Source organism: Bufo gargarizans, chromosome 4 (assembly GCF_014858855.1).
Source record: "Bufo gargarizans isolate SCDJY-AF-19 chromosome 4, ASM1485885v1, whole genome shotgun sequence".
NCBI classification, from domain to species: Eukaryota; Metazoa; Chordata; class Amphibia; order Anura; family Bufonidae; genus Bufo; species Bufo gargarizans.
The window spans coordinates 478,456,669-478,480,631 of record NC_058083.1 but is presented as its reverse complement, the minus strand read 5'-3'; the positions used below and the strand labels follow the sequence as shown (position 1 = coordinate 478,480,631).

The 23,963-nt window shown below is 45.8% G+C and overlaps 1 protein-coding gene across 1 annotated transcript in view; it reads right to left on the bottom strand.

Annotated features, from left to right (window-relative positions):
* The window catches only part of GRIK4 (glutamate ionotropic receptor kainate type subunit 4), a 300,728-nt gene that overhangs the window by 73,417 nt on the left and 203,348 nt on the right, over positions 1 to 23,963 (bottom strand). The window contains exon 5 of the mRNA XM_044289508.1: positions 23,554 to 23,719. Within this exon, the coding sequence (XP_044145443.1) occupies positions 23,554 to 23,719 (166 nt within the window). The remainder of the gene's footprint in view (positions 1 to 23,553; positions 23,720 to 23,963) is intronic.

The window sequence follows — 23,963 nt, the reverse complement described above, 5'->3', positions numbered from 1 at the left end:
TTCTTGATTCCCCCCCTGACATACCTGGAGCGCTTTGAAACACAGTGAAGTCACCCAGAACCATTGTATATCTTTTGACCCAGAGGACGGAATCCTTGAAAAAATAAAGTCTACAACACAAGAGTCACACCATACATCTTCCAAGCAGAACCCAAGGGACACACATAGAATATAAAGAGAAAAAACCTTTCACATGTACTGTATAATCCTAGTAACCATTTACAGTACAGCACAAGATCCTTTACCGCCTCCTGTATATGCGTACAGTATAGATGCTGTCATCTACAGGAGGACAGGTATGGCAGTTCCATTCCTGCAGCAATAGCTGAGTGTTACGGTTTGACTTAAGGCTAACCCCAAGGGCTTTCATGGTGCTTTCCCAGTATGCATCCTTTAACTCCTGTCCAAGGATCTGGACTTTGCTGCAGGGAAGCAACCAGGCTGCTACCTCCTGGGATAGTCGCATTGTGGTTCTGATACACTGGGGTCATGTACTCCTATTCAAAGAACTGGAAGCTTAGGATGCAGAAGACGTACCTAAACTGCAGGTATGTTTGAACGGACATTTAGATAGGTTTTGGGTAACAACTTGGAGTCCTGGCTGTACAGAAACATGAAGACATAGGTAGAAGCTTGCAGGCAGGGTGGTGAGTAGACTCGGGCAGGGCTAAGAGGCTGGATACTGGGCAGGAGCACGGACAATACAGGCAAACTAGGTAAGCAGAAGTTGACAATGAAAATTAGAGGTACTGGAGCACCCAGGTGGAGCAGGTGAACACTGGAGAACACACAGGAACACAGGTGGGAGAGAATGCAGAGGTAACACAGGCAAGACGACAGAGACCAATGCAGAAGCACCATGGGATCAAGCAAGGCATAGTCTGAACAGAGACCAAAGTCAGGGCAGGCTCAGTACGTGCGTATTCCAGATAGCAAATCCAAGGTCTGGGCAGGCAGCAAGGAGCAGAATTGGTAGACAGGCAAGGTACGGTACAAGGGTAGTCAGACAATAGAATGCACCTTTGCTGGTTACCCAACAAACCACAACTAATAAAAACATATGGTATCAGTATTTAGACAGTTAGGAGTAGTAATGTCCATAATTACGATCCAATGTGAGGAGTGTTCTCATCCCACTGCCTCCTCTCTTGGGTTTAGTCACTATCTCCAGTTAATAACTCACAAATAATCTGTTTTTCCCCCATGTCCATAATTGAAATGTTTGTATGCTCCTGAAAGACTCTGTATACTAGAGATATTCTGTGATGAAGCACCATGAATATGTTCAGCTCTCCGTCCTTTATTTTTAGTTTGCGACTGATACAACCAATATATTGTGATCCCGATATATTACGGTAAATCATAGATGTGATGTAACTACTGCTGCAAATGAGATAAGAGTTAATAGGATGGGTTATTCCTGTGTCTTCTCAATATATTTACTTACACCCTTCTGTGTACTGCACCTCACACAACCCTTATACGGGTCTATCTCAGTAGATTTCCTATACAAACTAGGCTATATTAGGTTACCAATTGACATACCCCATCTAGCTACATCAGTAGGGAGACATATTGGATCCTGATACTCCTAATGGCCTGAATTAGAGATGAGCAAAACTGTTCGTGATTCGGCTCGGTCTGGTTTCTCAGAATTTTTTAAAAAGTTGGTTTCGGACCCGAATCGATTAGGACCGAACCAAAGTGGCTCCAATTGCCAAAATGGGTATATAACACCCTCTAGTCTCCTGGGAACTTTTAGGAAAACGTATCTCTTTTTGTTTACTTTTTATGAATCCTTTATTTTTTCCGGCCCCCTCCCCAAGCTCTGGAACGCAATGACAGCAATAGTAAATGATGCCTGAGTGACACTGACATACATAGCTATGGGTAAACGCATGTGTGATGGCGTTAACATACAGCGTATTTCATTTCACACTGCGCCGGCACATGTGTTATGCTTTTTCATATTCCAAAGCTTCCAAAAATGTTCCTTTATTGGTGGCAGATGATGTTTAAACACATAAAAACACATTAAAAAAAGGGGCTTAGTGGGGACCACGTGTCCAAAAGTTATGCCTTGACAGGGTCAGAATGCCGGCCCATAAGACAAGTAAAAGTGTTAATTGTAAAAAAAAAGTGGCTCTTTCTAAACGAGCCTAAAAAATGTCTCTCTTTTAATTGGGAACAGCAGAGTGCAGTGTGACTGTGGAAAGGGTACGGATATAGTGGCATGAGGCTGCAATAACAGCGGCAGCAGAAGCAGCATTGCATGGAACATACAAGGCAGTAGGCCAGCTGTCTGGGTAGTAATAGCAGTGGTATCGGTGGCAGTAGGGGATTAGTTGCGAGAAGTAGCAGCAGCTGAGGCAGCAGCAGCAGTCCTATGGTACATGTTGGCAGGCAGCAGCGTGATGGAGGCAGCAGCAGTCTTACGGAACATGATGGTAGGCACAGGCAGCAGCAGTGCCATTGTAACGGCCCAGAGGTGCATTACCACCTTTGCACCTTGCTACTGTCTCTAATGGGCTAGTATAATGTCATTCTAAGTCTTAATTTCTAGGTCTTGCAAAACGTGTATTCATATTTCTTATTTTGTAACTTTCAACATGTAATATGCCTGGTTCACCAGCAGGTGGCAGCAAATATGGCAGAGCTATCTTGGATAAAATTGAACCTTTAGATCCATTCTAACACCCCCCTCTGTGGTGGGCGTGTCCCACTTGCTGCAGGGAGGGTGAAGTTCAGTTTTACCCCGGGTTCACACCTGAGCGTTCCTCTAACGCGCGTTTTACGCGCGTTTTTGTCGCGCGTTTTTATGCGCGTTTTTTGTAATAGTAAACGCGCGTTTGACGCGCGTTTGTGTCATTGACTGCAGTGTCCTATGGCCACAAACGCGCGTCAAAACGCCCCAAAGAAGCTCAAGTACTTGTTTGAGCGTCGGGCGTTTTACAGCGCGTTCGTACGCGCTGTAAAACGCCCAGGTGTGAACCCTTCCCATAGGGAAGCTTTGGTTTTCATGTCTTAAGCGTTTTACAGCGCGTTTGAACGCGCTGTAAAACGCTCAGGTGTGAACCCAGGGTTAGAGTTGAGTTCAGTTTACCCCCTTCTTGGGGAACGTTCAGCTTACCCCCTGTTAGGGGAGGGAAGCAGGAGCATGTACCTGCTGGATGAGCCTTGTCTGGACCAGCTGGAGCACCTTCAGCTCAGCTGGACCTGGAGGCAGAAGCCTGAAGCCTCAGAAACCAGGAGTAAAGTGTTCCCTGGATGAAGCTAGAGACAGTCCAGATTACCACGTTAAGTACAGCCTAAATAATAAGCTGAGTTCTATAGCTATCCTGTCAGCACAGCAGAGCCAGAGAGCAACAGACATAGCAGAGAGGAGTTTGCTTGCCACAGTTAATGCCAAAGCCTGCTGGAAACCAAGACAAAGCCTGGAAACTGTTTGGAGAAAAGTTTATTGAAAGTAAAGCTGTTTCCAACTTCATCACAAGGTCTGGACTCAATTGATTTCATGATCCCTTTCATAAACAAACCCCCTTTTCATTGCTGCGGAGCCAACGCCTAGGGTCCAGCGTAACCAGGTGGGAGCACCGTGACACGGGCACCAACATTAAAGGACATTTAGGCCACCCTACACCACTCTGGCATTCCTAAACCTGGGTACCATCTACTGCATCACTAAAAGGGGCCCTGTGCCCCTGTTGCTTCACTGCAACTGGCATCACGAAAACAAGTACTCTTTTCCCTCTTAAAGGGCCCTGGGCGGAGGCGCCCGTCGCAGCATGAAGGCAGCAGTGGCATGATGGAGGCAGCAGAAGCCACACAGAACATGATGGTCAGCAGGCAAGATGGGGCATCGTCAGCAAGGCCAGATGTATGAAGGGGATGAGGGACAACTGCAGCATGAGTGGCATGAGCTGCCACTGCCTGACCTGAAAACAACACATGCTCCCTGCTGAGGTGGTCCGGTACAATACAAAATTGTTCACAGATTCCCGCTGCTCGTACAGATGTGCCTAACTCACCCACAGCATGAGTGGCATCACCAGATCCCGCAGCAGACGTGGCCCTGGCTGTTCTTTGGTACGTCGCCTCTGCTCTTTATTACCGCCTCTGCCGCCACCACCCTTCTCCACTGAGGTTACCTCCTCCTCAGCACAATCGTCATCGGAGTCCTCACCGTCCCTGATGTTTTTATCAGGCTGTGAGATGTCATGGTGGGCTTCTAGACACTAGAAAAACCTAATCTATGGCACCCTTCCCAGGGGGGAGCCCGCCTTATATACCCAGGAAAAATCAGCCATTCACTAGGGAAGGTGTATGTACTGTCCCTTTAAGAGGCCACAGGTGAGCATGTGTGCCCTGTGGGAACAGAGACTGTAGCAATGGAGGCAGTAGCTTGCAGAGGTCACAAGGCAGCAGCGAGCATGGACCACTTACCTAACACAGAGTATCCCCGATGCTTGTGTAAGGGCTCATGCACAAGAATATATTTTTTTTGCGGCCCGTATGCGCAACCATTCACTTCAAAATGGAAATAACTCCATGTGCATACCGTGTCCGTATGTCCACATGGCCGTTCCGTAAAAAAGATAGAACATGTCCTATTCTTGTTCGTTTTGTGGACAAGGATAGGCATTGTTATAATGGATCCGCAAGAAAATGAAAACGGATGCAATACGGGAAGCAGGAGCACGTCCCTGCTGGACGAGCCTTGTCTGGACCAGCTGGAGCACCTTCAGCTCAGCTGGACCTGAAGGCAGAAGCCTGAAGCCTCAGAAACCAGGAGTAGTGTTCCCTGGATGAAGCTAGAGACAGTCCAGATTACCACGTTAAGTACAGCCTAAAGAAGAAGCTGAGTTCTATAGCTATCCTGTCAGCACAGCAGAGCCAGAGAGCAACAGACATAGCAGAGAGGAGTTTGCTTGCCACAGTTAATGCCAAAGCCTGCTGGAAACCAAGACAAAGCCTGGAAACTGTATAGAGAAAAGTTTATTGAAAGTAAAGCTGTTTCCAACCTCATCACAAGGTCTGCACTCAATTGATTTCATGATCCCTTTCATAAACAAACCCCCTTTTCATTGCTGCGGAGCCAACGCCTAGGGTCCAGCGTAACCAGGTAGGAGCACCGTGACACGGGCACCAACATTAAGGGACATTTAGGCCACCCTACACCACTCTGGCATTTCTAAACCTGGGTACCATCTACTGCATCACTAAAAGGGGCTCTGTGCCCTTGTTGCTTCACTGCAACTGGCATCACAAAAACAAGTACTCTTTTCCCTCTTAAAGGGCCCTGGGCGGAGGCGCCCGTCGCAGCATGAAGGCAGCAGTGGCATGATGGAGGCAGCAGAAGCCACACAGAACATGATGGTCAGCAGGCAAGATGGGGCATCGTCAGCAAGGCCAGATGTATGAAGGGGATGAGGGACAACTGCAGCATGAGTGGCATGAGCTGCCACTGCCTGACCTGAAAACAACACATGCTCCCTGCTGAGGTGGTCCGGTACAATACAAAATTGTGCACAGATTCCCGCTGCTCGTACAGATGTGCCTAACTCACCCACAGCATGAGTGGCATCACCAGATCCCGAAGCAGACGTGGCCCTGGCTGTTCTTTGGTACGTCGCCTCTGCTCTTTATTACTGCCTCTGCCGCCACCACCCTTCTCCACTGAGGTTACCTCCTCCTCAGCACAATCGTCATCGGAGTCCTCACCCTCCATGACGCTTTTATCAGGCTGTGAGATGTCATGGTGGGATTCTAGACACTAGAAAAACCTAATCTATGGGAACCCTTCCCAGGGGGGAGCCCGCCTTATATACCCAGGAAAAATCAGCCATTCACTAGGGAAGGTGTATGTACTGTCCCTTTAAGGGGCCACAGGTGAGCATGTGTGAGACTGTAGCAATGGAGGCAGCAGCGAGCACGGACCACTGACCTAACACGGAGTATCCCCGATGCTTGTTTAAGGGCTCATACACAAGAATTTTTTTTTTTTTTTGCGGCCCGTATGCGGAACCATTCACTTCAAAATGGAAATGACTCTATGTGCATACCGTGTCCGTATGTCCGCATGGCCGTTCCGCAAAAAAGATAGAACATGTCCTATTCTTGTTCGTTTTGTGGACAAGGATAGGCATTGTTATAATGGATCCGCAAGAAAATGAAAACGGATGCAATACGGATGTCACACGGACGTCATCCGTATTTTTTGACGGATTGCAAAATACATACGGTCGTGTGCATGAGCCCTGAAAATGAAAAAACACTATGGTCAACATTGATCATGGTGTATAACGGGTTTCATCACAGAGGATGATACTCTAAGACAAATCTTCCAAGAGCCTCACACTTTTGCCTACAGACACAAATTAATTAGCAGGATGCTTCTTTTTAAGCTGCTTTTTATCTTCCTACAACCCTGACCCCCACGGTTCCACTGAACAGTATTTATATCACCATGGTACCCCACGGTAATCCAAATTCAGTATAGTACACCCACAAGGGGTCTGGATGCTGTGGGTAGAAAACAGATGCGAAGATGCCTCCTGATACTGCTCCGTGAAACAAGTCTAATTATGCGGATCCAGACAAATATTCTCTTACTGATTGTTATCTTGATTAGTGCAGGTTTTTACTTAATTCTCGCTAATCCTTGCACTGCTTTGACCTGCAGCGCATCTTCGGAGAAAGCTTGTCCTTGAATATATATTGTTACAGAGAATATAAACATGGATCTCAGGCCACATTGAGATGGCTGTAATAATGGCTTAGGCCTCCTGCGGTTACAGTGAACCGAAGTTATTTCGCCTTACGGTTCTATGGTAATTTAAAATGGCTTGTACCGTGGGGAGCAGCTTCAATATGAATGAGAAGTATGATTACACTGTACGGAGTAGTTAGCTACAGGAGGAATTGATTCATGCATTACATAAAGCTAGAGGGGCTACTGCCCGGCTCGCAGATCAGTCTCCACCTAATTCCTTTATTGACATGTAATTAAAACCTAATAATTAGGTCCATAACGTGAATTAAGAACCTAAGTTACATTAGTAAACACTAGTTAAAAAGAACAGTGTCTACCAGCACTCCTCGAGTTCTGTGGGAGAACACGGAACTATACAGAGGGACATATGGTGCCACACAGGATGTCTACATGTAAACCACCCGTCCCCTGCATATCGGAAACGGGGCGGATCCGTTTTGGAGCCCATAGACTTCTATTATGACGGAATGAATAACGGAATGCCTCTAAAGGGATTCCGTCCTAGAATTGCGTTTTGGTCCGTAGTAACGGAATCCATAACGCAATTCACCTTTTACCACCAAACGAATGTGAACGAATTTTCAAAATACGAAATTCGCTTATCTCTAGTCGTGACCATGGAAATTAGCAGTGTATAACGTGATGGAAAAAATGAATCCATAAACTTTGTCTACATGATAAAAGCCATTTGCTGAAGTGAGACAACCTCTTTAAAGGGGGTTCTGCAGTTTGTTTAAACATGATCTATCCTCTGGATAGATCATCAGCATCTGACCAGCGAGAGTCCGACACACGGGACCCCCGCCGATCAGCTGGCCCAGTGACGTCACAACTAGTATCAACTGGCCTGGGCGCGGCTAAGCTGCATTCAAGTGAACGGTGCTTAGCCCCGCCCACGCTAGTTGATACTAGTCGTGACGTCACTGGGCCAGCGGTAAACAGTGAGAAGGCCGCGGCGCTGCCTTCTCAAACAGCTGATTGGCGGGGGTCCCGGGTGTCGGACCCCTGCCGATCAGATGCTGATGATCTATCCAGAGGATAAACAAACTGCAGAACCCCTTTAGGCTAAGTGGCCCTCATATTGTAACTACAAGCTTGTGGGCTTAAATATATTACTTAAAATGTCATGCTTGTTCCTGAAGAGCGTGTATGTTGCGGCTTGGATGCGGACCCAATCACTTCAACGGTGGCCGCAAAATGTGAGGACAACACTCTGTGTGCTGTCCCCCCAAAAATAGAACATGTCATTTCTATGATGGGCGACCCATTCCATTCCGCAAATTTCAGAACGAACATGGTGCGGTTGTGTGCATGAGCCCTTAAAGTACGTTTTTCATGTGTGCTACACTTTGAAGTCTGTCTGTAATTATTTTGCGTCATCTCACATCTCATCTTACATACGGCTCCATAATGTGGAGCCTTAGGTTCTCCATGTGCCACCGTGCAGGCCCGAGGCACATGGCTTTATCTTAGGCCCCCTGCACACGAACGTGTGCTTCCCGTTGCCGTATTGCGGACTGGATAGATCATCAGCATCTGATTTGCGGGAGTCCGACACCCAGGACCCCCGCCGATCTGCTTGTGCTTCCCGTTGCCGTATTGCGGACCGCATATGCGGATCCGCAATATATACACGGTGCCATTCCGTGGGCATTCCGCATCACGGATACGGATCCATTCACTTTAATGGGTCCACAAATCCAGAGAGGCAGAATGGCGCGGAACGGAACCCTACGAAAGCACTACGGAGTACTTCAGCAGGGTTTCGTCCCGTACTTCCATTCCGCAAAAAGATAGAACACGTCCTATCTTTTTGCGGAACGGCCGGATCGCGGACCCATTAAAGTGAATGGGTCCACGATCCGCTGTGGCTGCCCCACGGACTGTGTTCGTGCATTGCGGCCCGCATTTTGCAGGCTGCAGCACGACCACGGGGTGCACACGTTCGGTGGCAGGTGGCCTTAATTGTATGCCTTAATATATAATAACACCCCCCCCCCCCCCCCCCCCATGTTCAGTGAAGTGCCCTGATAAAAAAGAAGCTGGGAATGAACTCTCCCAACCTGATTTAACCTTCTGTGATCCCACTCTTCGTGTTCCCAGTGTATGAAGCTCCAGCCCACACATTGCATTTAAAGCCTGTCAATTACTGTCTAAATGCTGATTAGATAAATAGTCCTCCCCAACGCAGTGAGCTACTGCCGAGGAGTAAATGAGCGCATGATGGACGCACCATATATTTATCAAAGAATAAGGCTACTTTCACACTAGCGTTCGATCGGATCCGTTCTGAACGGATCCGATCATAATAATGCAGACGGAGGCTCCGTTCAGAACGGATCCGTCTGCATTATTTTTAGCATATAACAGCTAAGTGTGAAAATAGCCTCGTACGGATCCGTCCAGACTTTCAATGTAAAGTCAATGGGGGACGGATCCGCCTGAAGATTGAGCCATATTGTGGCATCTTCAAACGGATCCGTCCCCATTGACTTACATTGTAAGTCTGGACGGATCCGCACGCCTCCGCACGGCCAGGCGGACACCCGGATCCGCTCCATTCAGACTGCATCAGGGCTGGACGGCTGCGTTCGGGTCCGCTCGTGAGCCCCTTCAAACGGAGCTCACGAGCGAACCGACGAACGCTAGTGTGAAAGTAGCCTAACCCTGTCTTTATTTCCTGTCTGTTATTTATCAGTAACCAGCACCCTGACTTGTAGGTCAAATTGCAGGTTTCCAGCAAACTCTTAGCTATACAGGTGAAACTCGAAAAATCTGAATATTGTGCAAATTTATTTCAGTAATGCAACTTAAAAGGTGAAACTAACATATGAGACTCATTACATGCAAAGCGAGATATTTCAAGCCTTTATTTGCTATAATTTGGATGATTATGGCTTACAGCTTATGAAAACCCCAAAGTCACAATTTTTGGGTACCCTTTGAGCCTAGAATATTGAACCTTTTCATAAAATTCTAATTTTAAGCTGCATTAATGCAATTCCTTTTAAGTTGCATTACTGAAATAAATAGACTTTTGCACAATATTAAAATTTTTCGAGTTTCACCTGTATATTTGTCTAAGTAAGGCTACTTTCACACTAGCGTTACTGTTTTCCGGTATTGAGATCCGTCATAAGGTCTCAATACCGGAAAAAAAACGCTTCTGTTTTGTCCCTATTCATTGTCAATGGGGACAAAACGTAACTGGACAGAACGGAGTGCTCCCAAATGCATTCTGTTCTGTTCTCATACCGGAGAGCAGCATGCTGCGGTTTGCTTTCCGTCCTGAAATGAGGAGCAAGACGGATCCGTCATGACCCACATTGCAAGTCAATGGGGACTGATCCGGTTTCTCTGCCACAATCTGCCACAATAGAAAACTGATCCGTCCCCCATTGACTTTCAGTGGAGTTCATGACGGATCCGTCTTGGCAATGTTAAAGATAATACAACCGGATCCGTTCATAACGGATGCAGATCGTTGTATTATCAGTAACAGAAGCGTTTTTGCTGAACCTTGCCGGATCCAGCAAAAACGCCAGTGTAAAAGTAGCCTTATTTTACTGATTATTAATGTATTTATAAACACATTTATAAACTTTATGCACTTCTGCTGCCGGCTCCACTCACTGAGCCTGCGCCACATAGTTAACGGGCAGCGCAGGCGCGGGATTTACGTGATGATGAGGAAACTCAGACATCAATCAAGTGAACATGGGCGTGCCAAAAGGTGAGTTGACGGAGCCTCTACGTGCTGAAGCAACGCCCTAATAGATAGCACCTGGAGGCTCATTAGCATATTTTAAAAGTCTTTATTTTAAGAGAACGGCGGCAGGCAGGGAGTTACAAAGCGTACTGTTATGTACTAATGACAGCACATTGCTAATGTCAGTCAGCTACATAACGTTATTTCTGATGACAGAAACCCTTTAAAGGGAATTTATCATGTAAAAAAAAGAACTCTGGGTTTAGGAGTCCAGTGGGTGGTTCTACTCAGTACTCAACAGCTATCTCTGTATACATGGTATTTCTGGGGGGTATCATTCAGTCACTCCAACCCCTAAACTCAGACAGAAGCTCAGATCGAGCTATATGTCAAGGCTACTCAGGTCTACAGGTCATACAGCGCCCAAAAAACAATGCCCAGTCAGTAAATTGGGAATAGCATGTAGGCTAAGGGCAACAAGGCCATTAGCACCTCTTCAGTACTGACAGGCAATATGCCCCGTTGGGCCCAGAGGGCCTTCAGTTGTCCCCGTCACGGTCCTAAATGGTTATTATAAGTTATCATATGCGTTTCCTGCTCCTGTAAAAATACCCAAAAATGCAGATTTGCTATTTAAATGGGTTGTCAAGGAATAAAATATAGATGACCTATATTCTGGATAGATCATCAATATCTGATCGTTGGGGGTCTGACTTACGGCATCCTCATGATCAGCCATTTGAAAAGGCCACGGCACTCCATTGAGCGTTGCAGCCTCTTCTTAGGCCAGTGACATCACGTTCACAGGTCACATGGCCTGCCTGCAGCTCAGGGCCATTCAAGTGAATTGAGTGGCAATACCAAGTACAGCCACCATACAATAATTGGCGCTGTGCTCGGTATGCTGGCAGGAGGCCTCAGGGCTCATCCAAGCACTGCGACCCCTGCAGGGGCCCCCCACCGATTAGATATTGATGACTTATTCGAGGATAGGCTCTCCATATTGTAAACCCAGAAAACCCCTTTAAGAATCACAATGACCTAACGTTACTGGGGATTTTTGTAATATCTTCAGTTTACAGGGAATTGCTCCTATAATGACATGGATTCATGCGTGTTTAGTCAAATATTATGGGGGTCATTTATCAAACTGGTGTAAAGTAGAACTGGCTTAGTTGCCCATAGCAACCAATCAGATTCCACTTTTCATTTTAGACAGCTCCTTTGGAAAATAAAAGGAGGATTCTTATTGGTTGCTATGGGCAACTAAGCCAGTTCTACTTTACACCAGTTTGATAAATGACCACCTATGTCTCTTTTCTTCCCTTTCTATTTTTTTTTAAGTGATTCATATACACCTGTATATAATATGACTTCAACTGGAATGGAAATTGGCATAGTTGTTTTATTAATATTAAAAAAAATTATAATAATTCATAGCAGGATAAGCAAAAATTTTCAATTTCTGTGTGTTCTCCTTCTTTCTGTCTGTCTATCTATCTATCTAACTATCTTTTTCTATGTATATTTGCCAAAAAGGATGCTTCATTTATACTGGGGTATACTCTGAACACGGGAGACAACATTGCCTGCCTAGATTTAAGGTTACAGTGGCACTGCTTTCATGTTGCTCATAGCCACCAATCAGAGCTCAGCTTTAATTTGTGAAGCTGCTGTGGACAAATGAAAGCTGCGCTCTGATTGGTTGCTATGAGCAACAAGGCCGATGTCGATAAATGAGGCCTAATTTTTATGTGCTCAGATGCCATGCCTGCCGCTTACATTGAAAATATGTATGAACCTACCATGAGGCAAATGTAATCGAATGACATCGGAAATCCATTAATTTTCTTTAAACAGTAGAAGTCCTCAAGGTGCCCTGTCCAAATGAAAAATAGGTTGTGATGTATTGGCAGGAGATGGAGTGGTAGACATAAGGAATTTTTAATTTCGCTACCAAAAGATTTATTAGCGGACCTTATTTTTTCCCATCTCTGTGCCTCGCGTTACATGGGCACTTACTGTACAAACTCCATTCAATTAAATGTCCAGCCATGGCCTTATCATATTTTCCAATACTTAGTAGTAAAAATGACTTTAGTTTTTACGGCCATTTGTTAAGCCGTTTTTAGCTCTTCTGTATGTGGGAACAGCAGACTACAATTTAGTTGCATTACTCGTTTGGAGTACAGGTGCAGGGTGCTAATCTGTGCATCTACCATGCTTTACACTGCATGTTCAAATTGGTTGTTATCTTTAACCCCTTCCGACTGCCCTACCGCGCAGGAGGGGTGTATGGAGTGGACTCGCTGGCTCGTTAATTGCATTTCCATGCACCAATGATTGCTACAGTATGGGAAATGAACGATCATTACTACGATCATTAAACCCCATAGAGTTTCACTGTTTGTCGCCAGCACATTCCTGTTTACAGAGCACGATGTGATGCTGGAAAAAAGGGATCCTCGACAGATGATCATTTGCTTGTTTGTTGGGTGATTGGCAGCACTTTTACACTGGCCAAACCTTGGGAACAAGTATTCGTAGAAACGTTTATGCCTGATAATCGGAATAACAGAGGCCTTAGAGATTAGTTTTAGACTTTAAGAGATGCTGATATACAATATATTACTATATTGAATGTATATACCAGTGGTGGCGAACCTATGGCATGGGTGCCAGAGGCAGCACTCAGAGCCCTCTCTGTAAGCACCTGTAATGACCGAGAGTGCCATTACCACTCCGCACCCCGCTACTGTCTTCCATGGGCTAATATAATGTCATCTTATGTATTTTAGTCCAGGTCCTATACACTGTGCACTTAAAATAATGTTATGTAACTGTTCATGTAATGTGCCTGGTTCACCAGCAGGTGGCAGCATACATGGCAGAGCTACAGGTACATAGAATTGGGCTTTCCATTCCATTCTAACATCCCCCCTCTGTGGTGTGGTGGGCGTGTCCCACTTGCAGCCAGGAGGGTGCAGTTCTGGTTTGGTTCAGTTCAGCTTACCCCCCTCCTAGGGGTTAGGTGTGCAGCAGGTGCACGTTCCTGTTGGACGAGTCCTGTCTAGGCCTGTTAGAGCACCTTCAGCTCTGCTGGATGTGGAGATCACAGCTTAAAGCCTCAGAAGCCAGGAGGAGTTTTCCCTGGACAAATCTAGAGACAGACCAGACTACAAAGTGAGCATAGAGAGGAAGCTGAGTTCTATAGCCAGCCTGTCAGCACGGCAGGGTCAGAGAGTAACAGATGTAGCAAGGAGGAGTTTGCCTGAGTTTGCCTGGACTTTGTTCATGCTAAAGCCTGCTAGGAATGAAGACTGTAAATCGTTTGGAAAAATGTTTATTGAAAGTAAAGTTATTGAACTTCATCACAAGGTCTGAACTCAATTTATTATTCATCCCACCATTAAACTATCCCCCTTGTCTGCTTCAGAGCCAACGTCTGGGGTTCGAGCGTATCCAGTTAGGAGCACCGTGACACGTGCACAAAACATTAAGGGACATTGTAGGCCACCCTACACCACTCTGGCATTCCTACACCCGGGTACCAACACCATGTCTTAAATGGACTCTGTTCCGTTGTTGCTTCATTGCAACTGGTGTCACGAAACACTTAACTCTTCTTAAAGGGACCCCTTGCGGACCGTGCCTCTGAATGTAGGCAGGCTATTATAGCTAAAAGATAAAGATATACTAAATTGGACTGTAGTATTCAGTTTAAATTGCCATGTTGGGTTTTGGGTTACAGTTTGGGCACTCAGTCTGTAAAAGGTTCGCTATCACTGGTATATACTATATATACTATACATTACGGTAATGTAGCATAGCGCAAAGTGCTTTTTTCCATCAAATATAATGAAATCTGCAAGTAGCAGAGCTAACAGAGGCCTCTGTTGCATATGTGAACCTCACTATTACAACCGAATAAATCCTCAATAGAAATGAGAAATCATATGTGAGCACAAACTCAATGAATCCAATAGGCGTAGTACTGGCATAACGGAGGGTAGGATATGGGCGGAAGTGAGGGCATGATCTTACATCCGGGTTTGAGTATGGGTGGAGTTGTTTGAATGCAGCGAGGCAGCCGATTGGTTTATTCTCTCAACTGTGGCTAGATTTAAGGCGGAGTATTTGACAGGATAGACACGCCCCTTCGAAAAAGCTTGGCGAAACGCGCGTCAGGGGTCCGCTCACCAAGGAGCCAAGGTCGGTTCCCCAATATATTCTTATGTGTGGTTTTTACATGTGTTGGTTTTATGCTTGCGGTAATTTGATACATGGTTGATGCAGGTGGCACATTATGACATCCGTTGTTGGGATGTGGGACTCACACACTGCGTCTACCAATTGGTATTTCCTGCAAGCATGCCAACACTTGCACTTTGACTAAAGCTCATGTCTCCTTTTGTGCCTGTGATGAGATAATTAATCCTGATAATAATCGGGCTAATCAGAGACAGGAGCCCTGGGTATATAGCGATCCTTGTGTGGTGGGGCGCTGTTCTGTAGTGCCACCACATTACTGCATCATACTTATTATATTTATTATTGTCTGAATTTTTGTCGCCTTTTATGTGACTTATCAATACAATATTTGCAATTTATGTTCATGTGTGTTTTGTCTATTGCAGGCATGCTCAACCTGCGGCCCTCCAGCTGTTGTAAAACTACAATTCCCACAATGCCCCGCTGTAGGCTGATAGCTGTAGGCTGTTCAGGCATGCTGGGAGTTGTAGTTTTGCAACAGCTGGAGGGCCGCAGGTTGAGCATGCCTGGTCTATTGGATTCATATGTGAACCTCACTTTAGTAAATCCCCATTAAATTCCTTTTTTCAAACATTTCATTAGGTATGATATAAAAATCTGAACTGACCCTTACTGACATGACTATTGATATTATTTGTGTCTAAAATCCAAAAGTAAACACATAGGGGGTCATTTATTAAGACTGACGTTTTAGACGTTGGTCTTAATAACCCTACGCACTGGCGGTGGATCCGCCGAGGTGCCGGCCTCTACATAACTTCGGCGCATCCACTGCCGGTTTAAATCTATGGCAGCTTCCTTGCTGGCTTAAATTTAGACCATTTTCTATGCCTAAAACAGGCAGAAAATGCTAAATGAGACGGGCCCACCGGCCTGTCCCCCTCCCCACCACAACCCCTTTTTTTGACCTGACATGAGCGGGGAAAAGTTGCAGATTGCGACACAACCTTTTCACAGTAATCTGACCCAGAAATAAGCAAAAGATAGGCGAATTTCTGTTAGTAAATGACCCCCATAGTTTTACCAAATGGTAACCAGTGAAAAGCAAAGCAAAATACCGCTGATGTAGTTTATAAAAGTAATAAAGGATATGTCATGTTTTAACTTTTACTTTCTATAGTTCACAGCATCTATTTTAATACCAGTACCAGGCACTACTCATACAGGGAAAGGGTCTCTATAGTACTAATCAGCGGCTTACACAGATCTTATAGGGCCCCATAGTGAAACTTCTGCCCCACCCAGTTTTCTAGTATGTATGTGTCAAACATTCCCAGGCAATGCAGAACGCAAAGCTCTGGAGTTCTGTGCGAATTTATGATTTTTTAAAATTAGAATACAGTAGAATAAATTTTTTATAAACAAAAAGAAAAAAAAAATAGGTCAAAAAAGTTACCCCACAGCACCCACTATCTGATTTCCGTATCGGAAAAAGTTGATAAATATGGAGCTCATTCTGCTCATTCATATTTCTCAAGGTATTTATACCAGACAAAATGTATAAGGAGAAAAATCTCCTTATGCAGCTTTCTGGCATAAATGATAGTAAATCCGGAGGGCCGCAGGAGACCACACCCCTCCAGCTAAGCCCTGCCCACTTTTCTCACCACTTTGAAAAAGTGAAAAGTTGCAAATTATTGCACAATAGTGGCATAAACACTTACCCTAAGTTCACACCTGAGCGTTTTACAGCACGTTCAAACGCGCTGTAAAACGCTCAACACATGAAAACCAATGCTTCCCTATGGGAATGGTTCTCACCTGGACGTTTTACAGCGCGTACGATCGCGCTGTAAAACGCCCGACGCATAATCAAGTTCTTGAGCTTCTTTGGGGCGTTTTGACGCGCGTTTGTGGCCATAGGACACTGCAGTCAATCACACAAACGCGCGTCAAACGCGCATTTACTATTGCAAAAAACGCGCATAAAAACGCGTGACAAAAACGCGCGTAAAACGCGCGTTTGAGAAACGCTCAGGTGTGAAAGCAGGGTTAGGGCCCTTGCAGACAAGCGTTCCTCCCGCAGCGAGTCCGCATCGCAGCTCCCGGCCTGACCTCCCAGCACTGACGGGGGATTCACATAGCATTATGCCAGTGTTATCCAATACATTTCAGAACTGTAAGGGTTACATAGCATTGTAAATCAATATAATGCTATGTGACCCCGGCAGCGCTGGGAGGTCAGGCCGGGAGCTGCGATGCGGACTCGCTGCGGGAGGAACGCTCATCTGCAAGAGGCCTAAATGTCCCTCAATATGCCAATATTGTAGAGTTGTGTGAAAATGAGTTCATGCTCTCAGCACCATATTCTTCATTTGGACGGGTAGCCGGACTTCACTGTTCAGCGTGTGGTTATTATTCTTCATTGTGTGTTGTGTTCTACCGGCTGATTTCACTGCTCCGTCACACATCTACAAGCAGAAGGAGACTTTTCAATAAGAGAATACCAGGCACTGACTTGGGTTAATCAGCGGGAATAAATTGTTCTTCCGATCAATTTAACTTTTTGTTACAGATGCATAACACTGACAGCGCCAACATCAACTCAAAGCTGCTGAATGTTCTTTATACCTTATATTGCCGTTCAAACAGATATTGTACACAATTTCCTTTACATGGATTCCAACAGTATAGAGATTTCTGATGTTATATGTACATTAGTAAATGAAATTTATGTTAAAGCAGGGGTGGACAATCTGCAGCCCGGGGGCCACATGCGTCCCTTGATATAATTCTGTTTGGCCCCCAACCATCTGGTGACAGACGTGTATGTCTATGTCTTGTAGCTGTTCTCATGCATTTGTCATGCATTCTCCCATTAGACGGGAATCCTGGAGGTGTAACCAGACATTTAGAGTATATACTGTATGTACAATATGCCATAAATACAGTATTTCAGTTGGTAATACCCCTTTAACTTTTATTTTCGGCCATAGGGATTAATTCAGTCTGAAAATGTGGCCCCCAACCAGAAAAGGTTGTGCACCCCTGTGTTAAAGCATGTGCAGTACCCCAATCAAGGGGGTACCTTCAAATGGTTTGCTATTTAATGTATTGTATTGTATTGTTATGTCATGTATACCCAGTATACCACGCTATGTATGACACAGCCAGAGTTAACAATCCTGGCTCAGCCCTTGTAGGTGTTTAGATGTGGGCTGGCACCACCCCTAACCTAAGGAGAGAGTAGGCTGGAGTGGTTGGAGGAATGAAGCAGTGCCCTATGCTCCTCTTTCATAGGGCTCAAACTACAGAGACCAGTGGCGTAACTACCGGGGAAGCAGGGGAAGCAGCTGCTTCGGGGCCCGGGCTGCCAAGGGGGCCCGGCGCCCCAAGCAGCGTGTGTGACAGTTTATTTTCAAGTTAGATAAATATCGTGTTCAGGGCCCCTTCACAGCCGCTAGAGTGATCTAATTTTACTGTCTGCTAAAAGTCTCCTGGTCTGGGATTCGAACCCACAACCTCCAATCTATAAGTGAATCAGTGGCAAAGCATTTACCCTCACAGCCATAAAGGCTGCATTACAACTGACTGTAAAAAAATAAATAAAATACATCTATACACATGACAGCTGCCCAAACACACCTAGCACTGCTATATCTGTATATGACAGCTGTCCCTGCACATTCAGCTCTGCTACATCTCTATATATGAACAGCTGCCATGTGTATAGATGTACACTTAGCCAATAGCCAGCTATAACAGTAGAAGTCTCATATTTTTTCACTCAGCCTCAAGGCAGCTCTTATGGTCTAGTGGATAGCTGCTCTGCCTCTGAAGCAGAAGGTCCTGGGTTCGAATCCCAGCAGACTCTTTTCTGAAATACAAGCACTGACTCCATATAAGGGCATACAGGGCGGGACACAGGAAGAGGCTGCATCGCATCGCTGACATGGAGGTAAGTAGAAGTGTTTATTATTTTTTTTTTAATACTGTTACTGCCATGGGGGAGCGGAAGGCACCTGATACTGGCACATGGGGGGAGGGGGGTTGGCACCTGATACTGGCACCTGGGGGGGGGGGGGTTGGCACCTGATACTGGCACATGGGAGTGGGGTTGGCACCTGATACTGGCATGGGGGGGGAGGGAGAGAGGCACCTGATACTGGCATTGGGGGGGGGGGGGAGGGAGAGAGGCACTTGATACTGGCACTTTTTTTGTGGTGGTGGTGGGGGGGGGGGGAAGGATGGCACTATGATACTGGGACATAGGGGGGGGGGGGGAGGCACCTGATACTGGCACCTGGAGGGGAGAGGGGGGGGTTGGCACTTGATACTGGCACATGGGGGGGGGGGGCACCTGATACTGGCACATAGGGAGGGGGGAGGGAGAGAGGCACTTGATATTGGCACTTTTTAGTGGGGGGGGGGGAGATGGCACTATGATACTGGGACATGGGGAGGAGAGAGGCACTTGATACTGGCACATGGGGGGTGGGAAGGAGAGAGGCACTTGATACTGGCACATGGGGGGAGATGGCACTATGATACTGGGACATGTGGGGGGGAGAGGCACTTGATACTGGCACATGATAGGGGCACTTACTGGCACATTATTGGGGGGCATTATGGGGGACACTAGGCCGGCAGCCTATCAGAGGCCGGACACTGAGCGGCATCTACTGGGGCACTATATATGGGGCATTTTATACTGGTACATTTTGGGGGGGCACTAGCAGGAAGGGGGGAGAGGAGCACTATGGGGGAAGTTACTGGGGGCACTATATAGGGGTATTTTATACTGGCACATTTTTTGGGGCACTATGGGGACATTAGCTCAACTGGGGGCATTACAAGGGGGTATTTTTTGCACTGTCACATTATAAGGAGAATTATTACTACTGGGGGGGGGGGCATTATGGTGGGTTTTATTACTGCCCCATGGTATGACCCCCTAGTAGCGGCACCAGCCTCTCCCTGCTCTGCTATCCCTCTGCCCCTTCTCCAAATCCTTATTATAAAATCTTTCTCATTAGGATAAAACACAACATCAGCTCCGCCGAGCCCCCGGCCAAGTGTGGAAGTGGCGTCCGAGATCCCCAAGGGCCGAGCCAAGTAACTGTAAGTGTTCATGTGGAGTATGTTTATGTTATACACATATAGCCTACACTGTGCCACACAATATACAGTATACCGCTACACTGTGCCACACAATATACAGTATACCTCTATACTGTGCCTCACAATGTACAGTATACCGCTACACTGTGCCCCACAATATACAGTATACCGCTACACTGTGCCACACAATATACAGTATACCTCTACACTGTGCCTCACAATATACCGCTACACTGTGCCACACAATATACAGTATACCGCTACACTGTGCCTCACAATATACCTCAACACTGTGCCACACAATATACAGTATACCGCTACACTGTGCCTCACAATATACCTCTACACTGTGCCACACAATATACAGTATACCGCTACACTGTGCCACACAATATACAGTATACCTCTATACTGTGCCACACAATATACAGTATACCGCTACACTGTGCCACACAATATACAGTATACCTCTATACTGTGCCACACAATATACAGTATACCGCTACACTGTGCCACACAATATACAGTATACCGCTACACTGTGCCACACAATATATAGTATACCTCTACACTGTGCCACACAATATACAGTATACCGCTACACTGTGCCAAAGGAGTGGGGTTTACACAGGAGGAGGGAGGTGCGAAGCGCGCTGAGGGGGGCCCTTACAAATATTTGCTGTGGGGCCCAGTCACTTCTAGTTACGCCCCTGACAGAGACTCACCGATCTCTGCAAGATCAACAGAAAGAGAGAGAGAAAAGGAGATCTTAGAGTCTGCATCTCCAAGCATAAGAGTCAGCGAGGTAAACCGCTACTACAGCCATTCAGGCTTTGCTGAAGTGAGGGACACTATTAAAACATCCTTCATACCTGGACACGTTCTGGCCAAACATGCCTTCAAAAACCCTGTATCGCCTAGTGGACACTACAACCATTATTGCCAAGGTACTGTTGCCAGTTATAGATTCTACTGAGAAAGACTTTAGCAGTGTACAAAGAGTGTGATAACCACCAGCTTTGCCAGCCTCCATACTTCACTATCTGGGGAAAGGATCTGTACTGTGTACACACCCATTTTGCAACTAAGTAAAGAGAGATGTTTATTCTTCTACCTCATGGCTGGTTTTCTGGCTCCTACACCATACACTGGCCATTGCACTCTACATGTCCTGCCTTGCACTCATACAACCACCTAACATCACAGACACCCCAAGAATCACCAGGCAGGAGCCCCAGAACCGGGGTGTGCCCAGAGGGAAGAAAGGGTGTACCGTTCTTTCACTGCATGGCCCAAGGGAGTAACGATGTAAGGAAAGCCACTGTGATTGACTGCAACCAGAGCCACTAACACTCCCATCCTCTGCTCTGGCTCCTCAGGGGCTCACTGCACATGTATCAACATACAGTATATAGATGACATAGCATAAAGCAATATGTTTTCCATCCAGAGCAGTCGCGAGTTTGTAAACAAATGTCTAATATCAGGCTTTCATGATCATCTATATCAGGGGTAGGCAACCTCAGACACTCCAGATGTGTTTCACATTTTTGTCCAATAATTGCTTATCCACAAGCAAACATTCAAGATATTGTTCATCTTTTGCCTTTTGTCATTGAACCCGAATGGCCAGTCAGAAGAACTGTAATGGCCATCATGGACTGAAATGTGTTTCGTGTTTGACAGACCACCAAACTACTCGTAATGTGTTGCAACCCCCATACTACTGGTTGTACGCCTTGGACAATCCCTTTTTGTTAGAAGATTCACAAGATGATAACACGGTCTCTCTCTACTTGGACCTTAGGCTTACCATACACATTGAATGCTCCTTTGCCGACAGCTATTTCTACTGCTCCCCGTTCATAGACTCAGTCAAGCATGGATGTTTTCCCAGTAGGGAGAGTGGAATAAGCTACTGGCAGCATCTTCAACAGCAGCTTTTTTCCCCCCCAAGAACAAAAGTATTGGGCAAGTTGAAATCCAACAACCCTATCATTCTCTCCTTATGTCATCTTCTTTTAGGAGACCCCAATATATATTAGATGATCGACCGGTCTCAATGAAATTGCCAGGATCACAAGACATACTGTACATCTAATCTGTATGTCCAACTTTAAAAGGGGCTGTCCCACAAAAAACACTTATACACAAGATGCGGGCAAAGGGTCTGATCAGCAAGGGGATTTTTGGGTCCCCCACTGTTGATGAGACTGAACCGAGTGGCAGGTCATGCCTGTGTTCTGCTGCTCCCTTCATTCTCAATGAGAAGTTCTACAGACTTGAATGCACTGGCAGCAGATGTGCGACTGCTGCTCTATTCAAACGGGGGAACACAAGGCCCATGTCCTCATGATGGGCAGAGGCCCCAGTGGTCAGACCACTGCCTATCCTGTGGATAAGGAATAAGTGTGTTTTGTGGGACAATCCCTTTATACATTGATCAGTACACATCTCTAAAACACAACCACAGGGAACACAAACTATTAGTCCCAGGTCCATAAGAGTGACAGACCCTCCATGTAGATATTTTTAACTCTGACTAATAAATAAGGGTCCCATTTGGAGAAGACCATCTATTATCAGTCACATCAACATGAATCTGGAACTTTCATATACTAAGACTCCACTAAGGAATGTCCACCGACAACAGATCCGCTAAAGACGGATACCTTCCATGTGCATTCTGCATTTTTCTCGACCCCATCAATAGAAAGGACAGTTCTTGTCCACAATACTGGCTATAATTTGTTGCTACGGCCACACTGACTTGCAAAAAAACATGAATGTGCGCAAGGCCCCATTGAAATGAACGGGCCAGAGTATTATCCGCCAAAAATGCGGCTAACACATGGATGAGAAATATGGTCGTGTGTGTGGGGCCGGGGTAGCATAACGCAAACTGTAACCAGTAGCAGGCCTCAACCTGTGCTGATCAATGAAAAGTCTATTACACAGCGAGATGATTGATGTAGTTCATATTTCATTGTGGTGATAACTATGATCACAGTGTGGGTACATTGAGCAAGCGTCCATGAGAATTTCCATAATAACGCGGTCAGTTATGTATCATTAGGATACCACAATACATATCATCAGAAGCATTGCAGTGGTGTCCAAATCCCTGGCATGACATGTATGCAAGTCGTAGTCAGGTAGTCAGCAGATTAGCAGAATGTGATTTTCAACGGGCTACTAAGTACATTTTACAATGCTTTCTATTTGAGATAAAGGGGTTCTCCGGGCTTTTACTATTGATGGAAAGGTAATCAATATCAGATCGGCTGGGGTCCAACACCTGGCACCCCTGCCGGTCAGCTGTACGAGGAGAGAGAATTAAAAACATGGGACAAATACGTCCCTTGGTCCTCAAAGGGTTTTTAAGCTAAGTTCGCAACTCCGGTAACCTGATGCGGCAGGCTATTCCGGCAGAGAACAGCCTGCCAGAGTTCACAGAATTCGGCATTGCCGGATACTGTCATTCACTGCCAGATCCCATGGACTATAATGGGATCTGGGGGCATCCAACCGCTTTCCGGCTTGAGGGCATGCAACAGTTTGTGTCCGGAAAGCAGCTGGATCCCTGCTGGGTCCCTTTATAGTTTATGGGGGTCTGGGTGTGAATGGAAGTATCCGGTAAAGCTGTGAAGTTAACCTAAATAAATCTGTTTTTTCAGGGTTACATGAGGACAACTAAATCGAGAACCATGCGTAATTGATTATGGCGCCAAGTACTTACACTCCGCCTTGGCACAGATAAGACAGGCAGTGGTGCTGTTGAAGAAATTAAGCAGAGCCGCAATGGCTGCGCTGACGTCTGTGTTGCTCGGATGAAGGTTCAAAGTGGTGAATCTCTGAAACTGAAACCTTAAAAATTCCTCAGGTGATACTTTTATGTGAGGGACCTGATGGAAAAATAAGAAGAAAGAGTTAGCTCTAAAGGCATGGAAATGGGCTAGTTACTAAAAGATGTGAGAAGCTGAAGGAAAGGAAGAAAAACTTTCTAGACATTAGAGACTTGAGGTTATAAAGTTCTCGTAGAGCAACCAAAGGAGTGGAAATGAATTTATATTGTATCTTAGTATTTTCCAGTATACGGTGGAGTCACTAACCACTAAGAACTAAGTAAGGTTTTAGAACATGAACAAT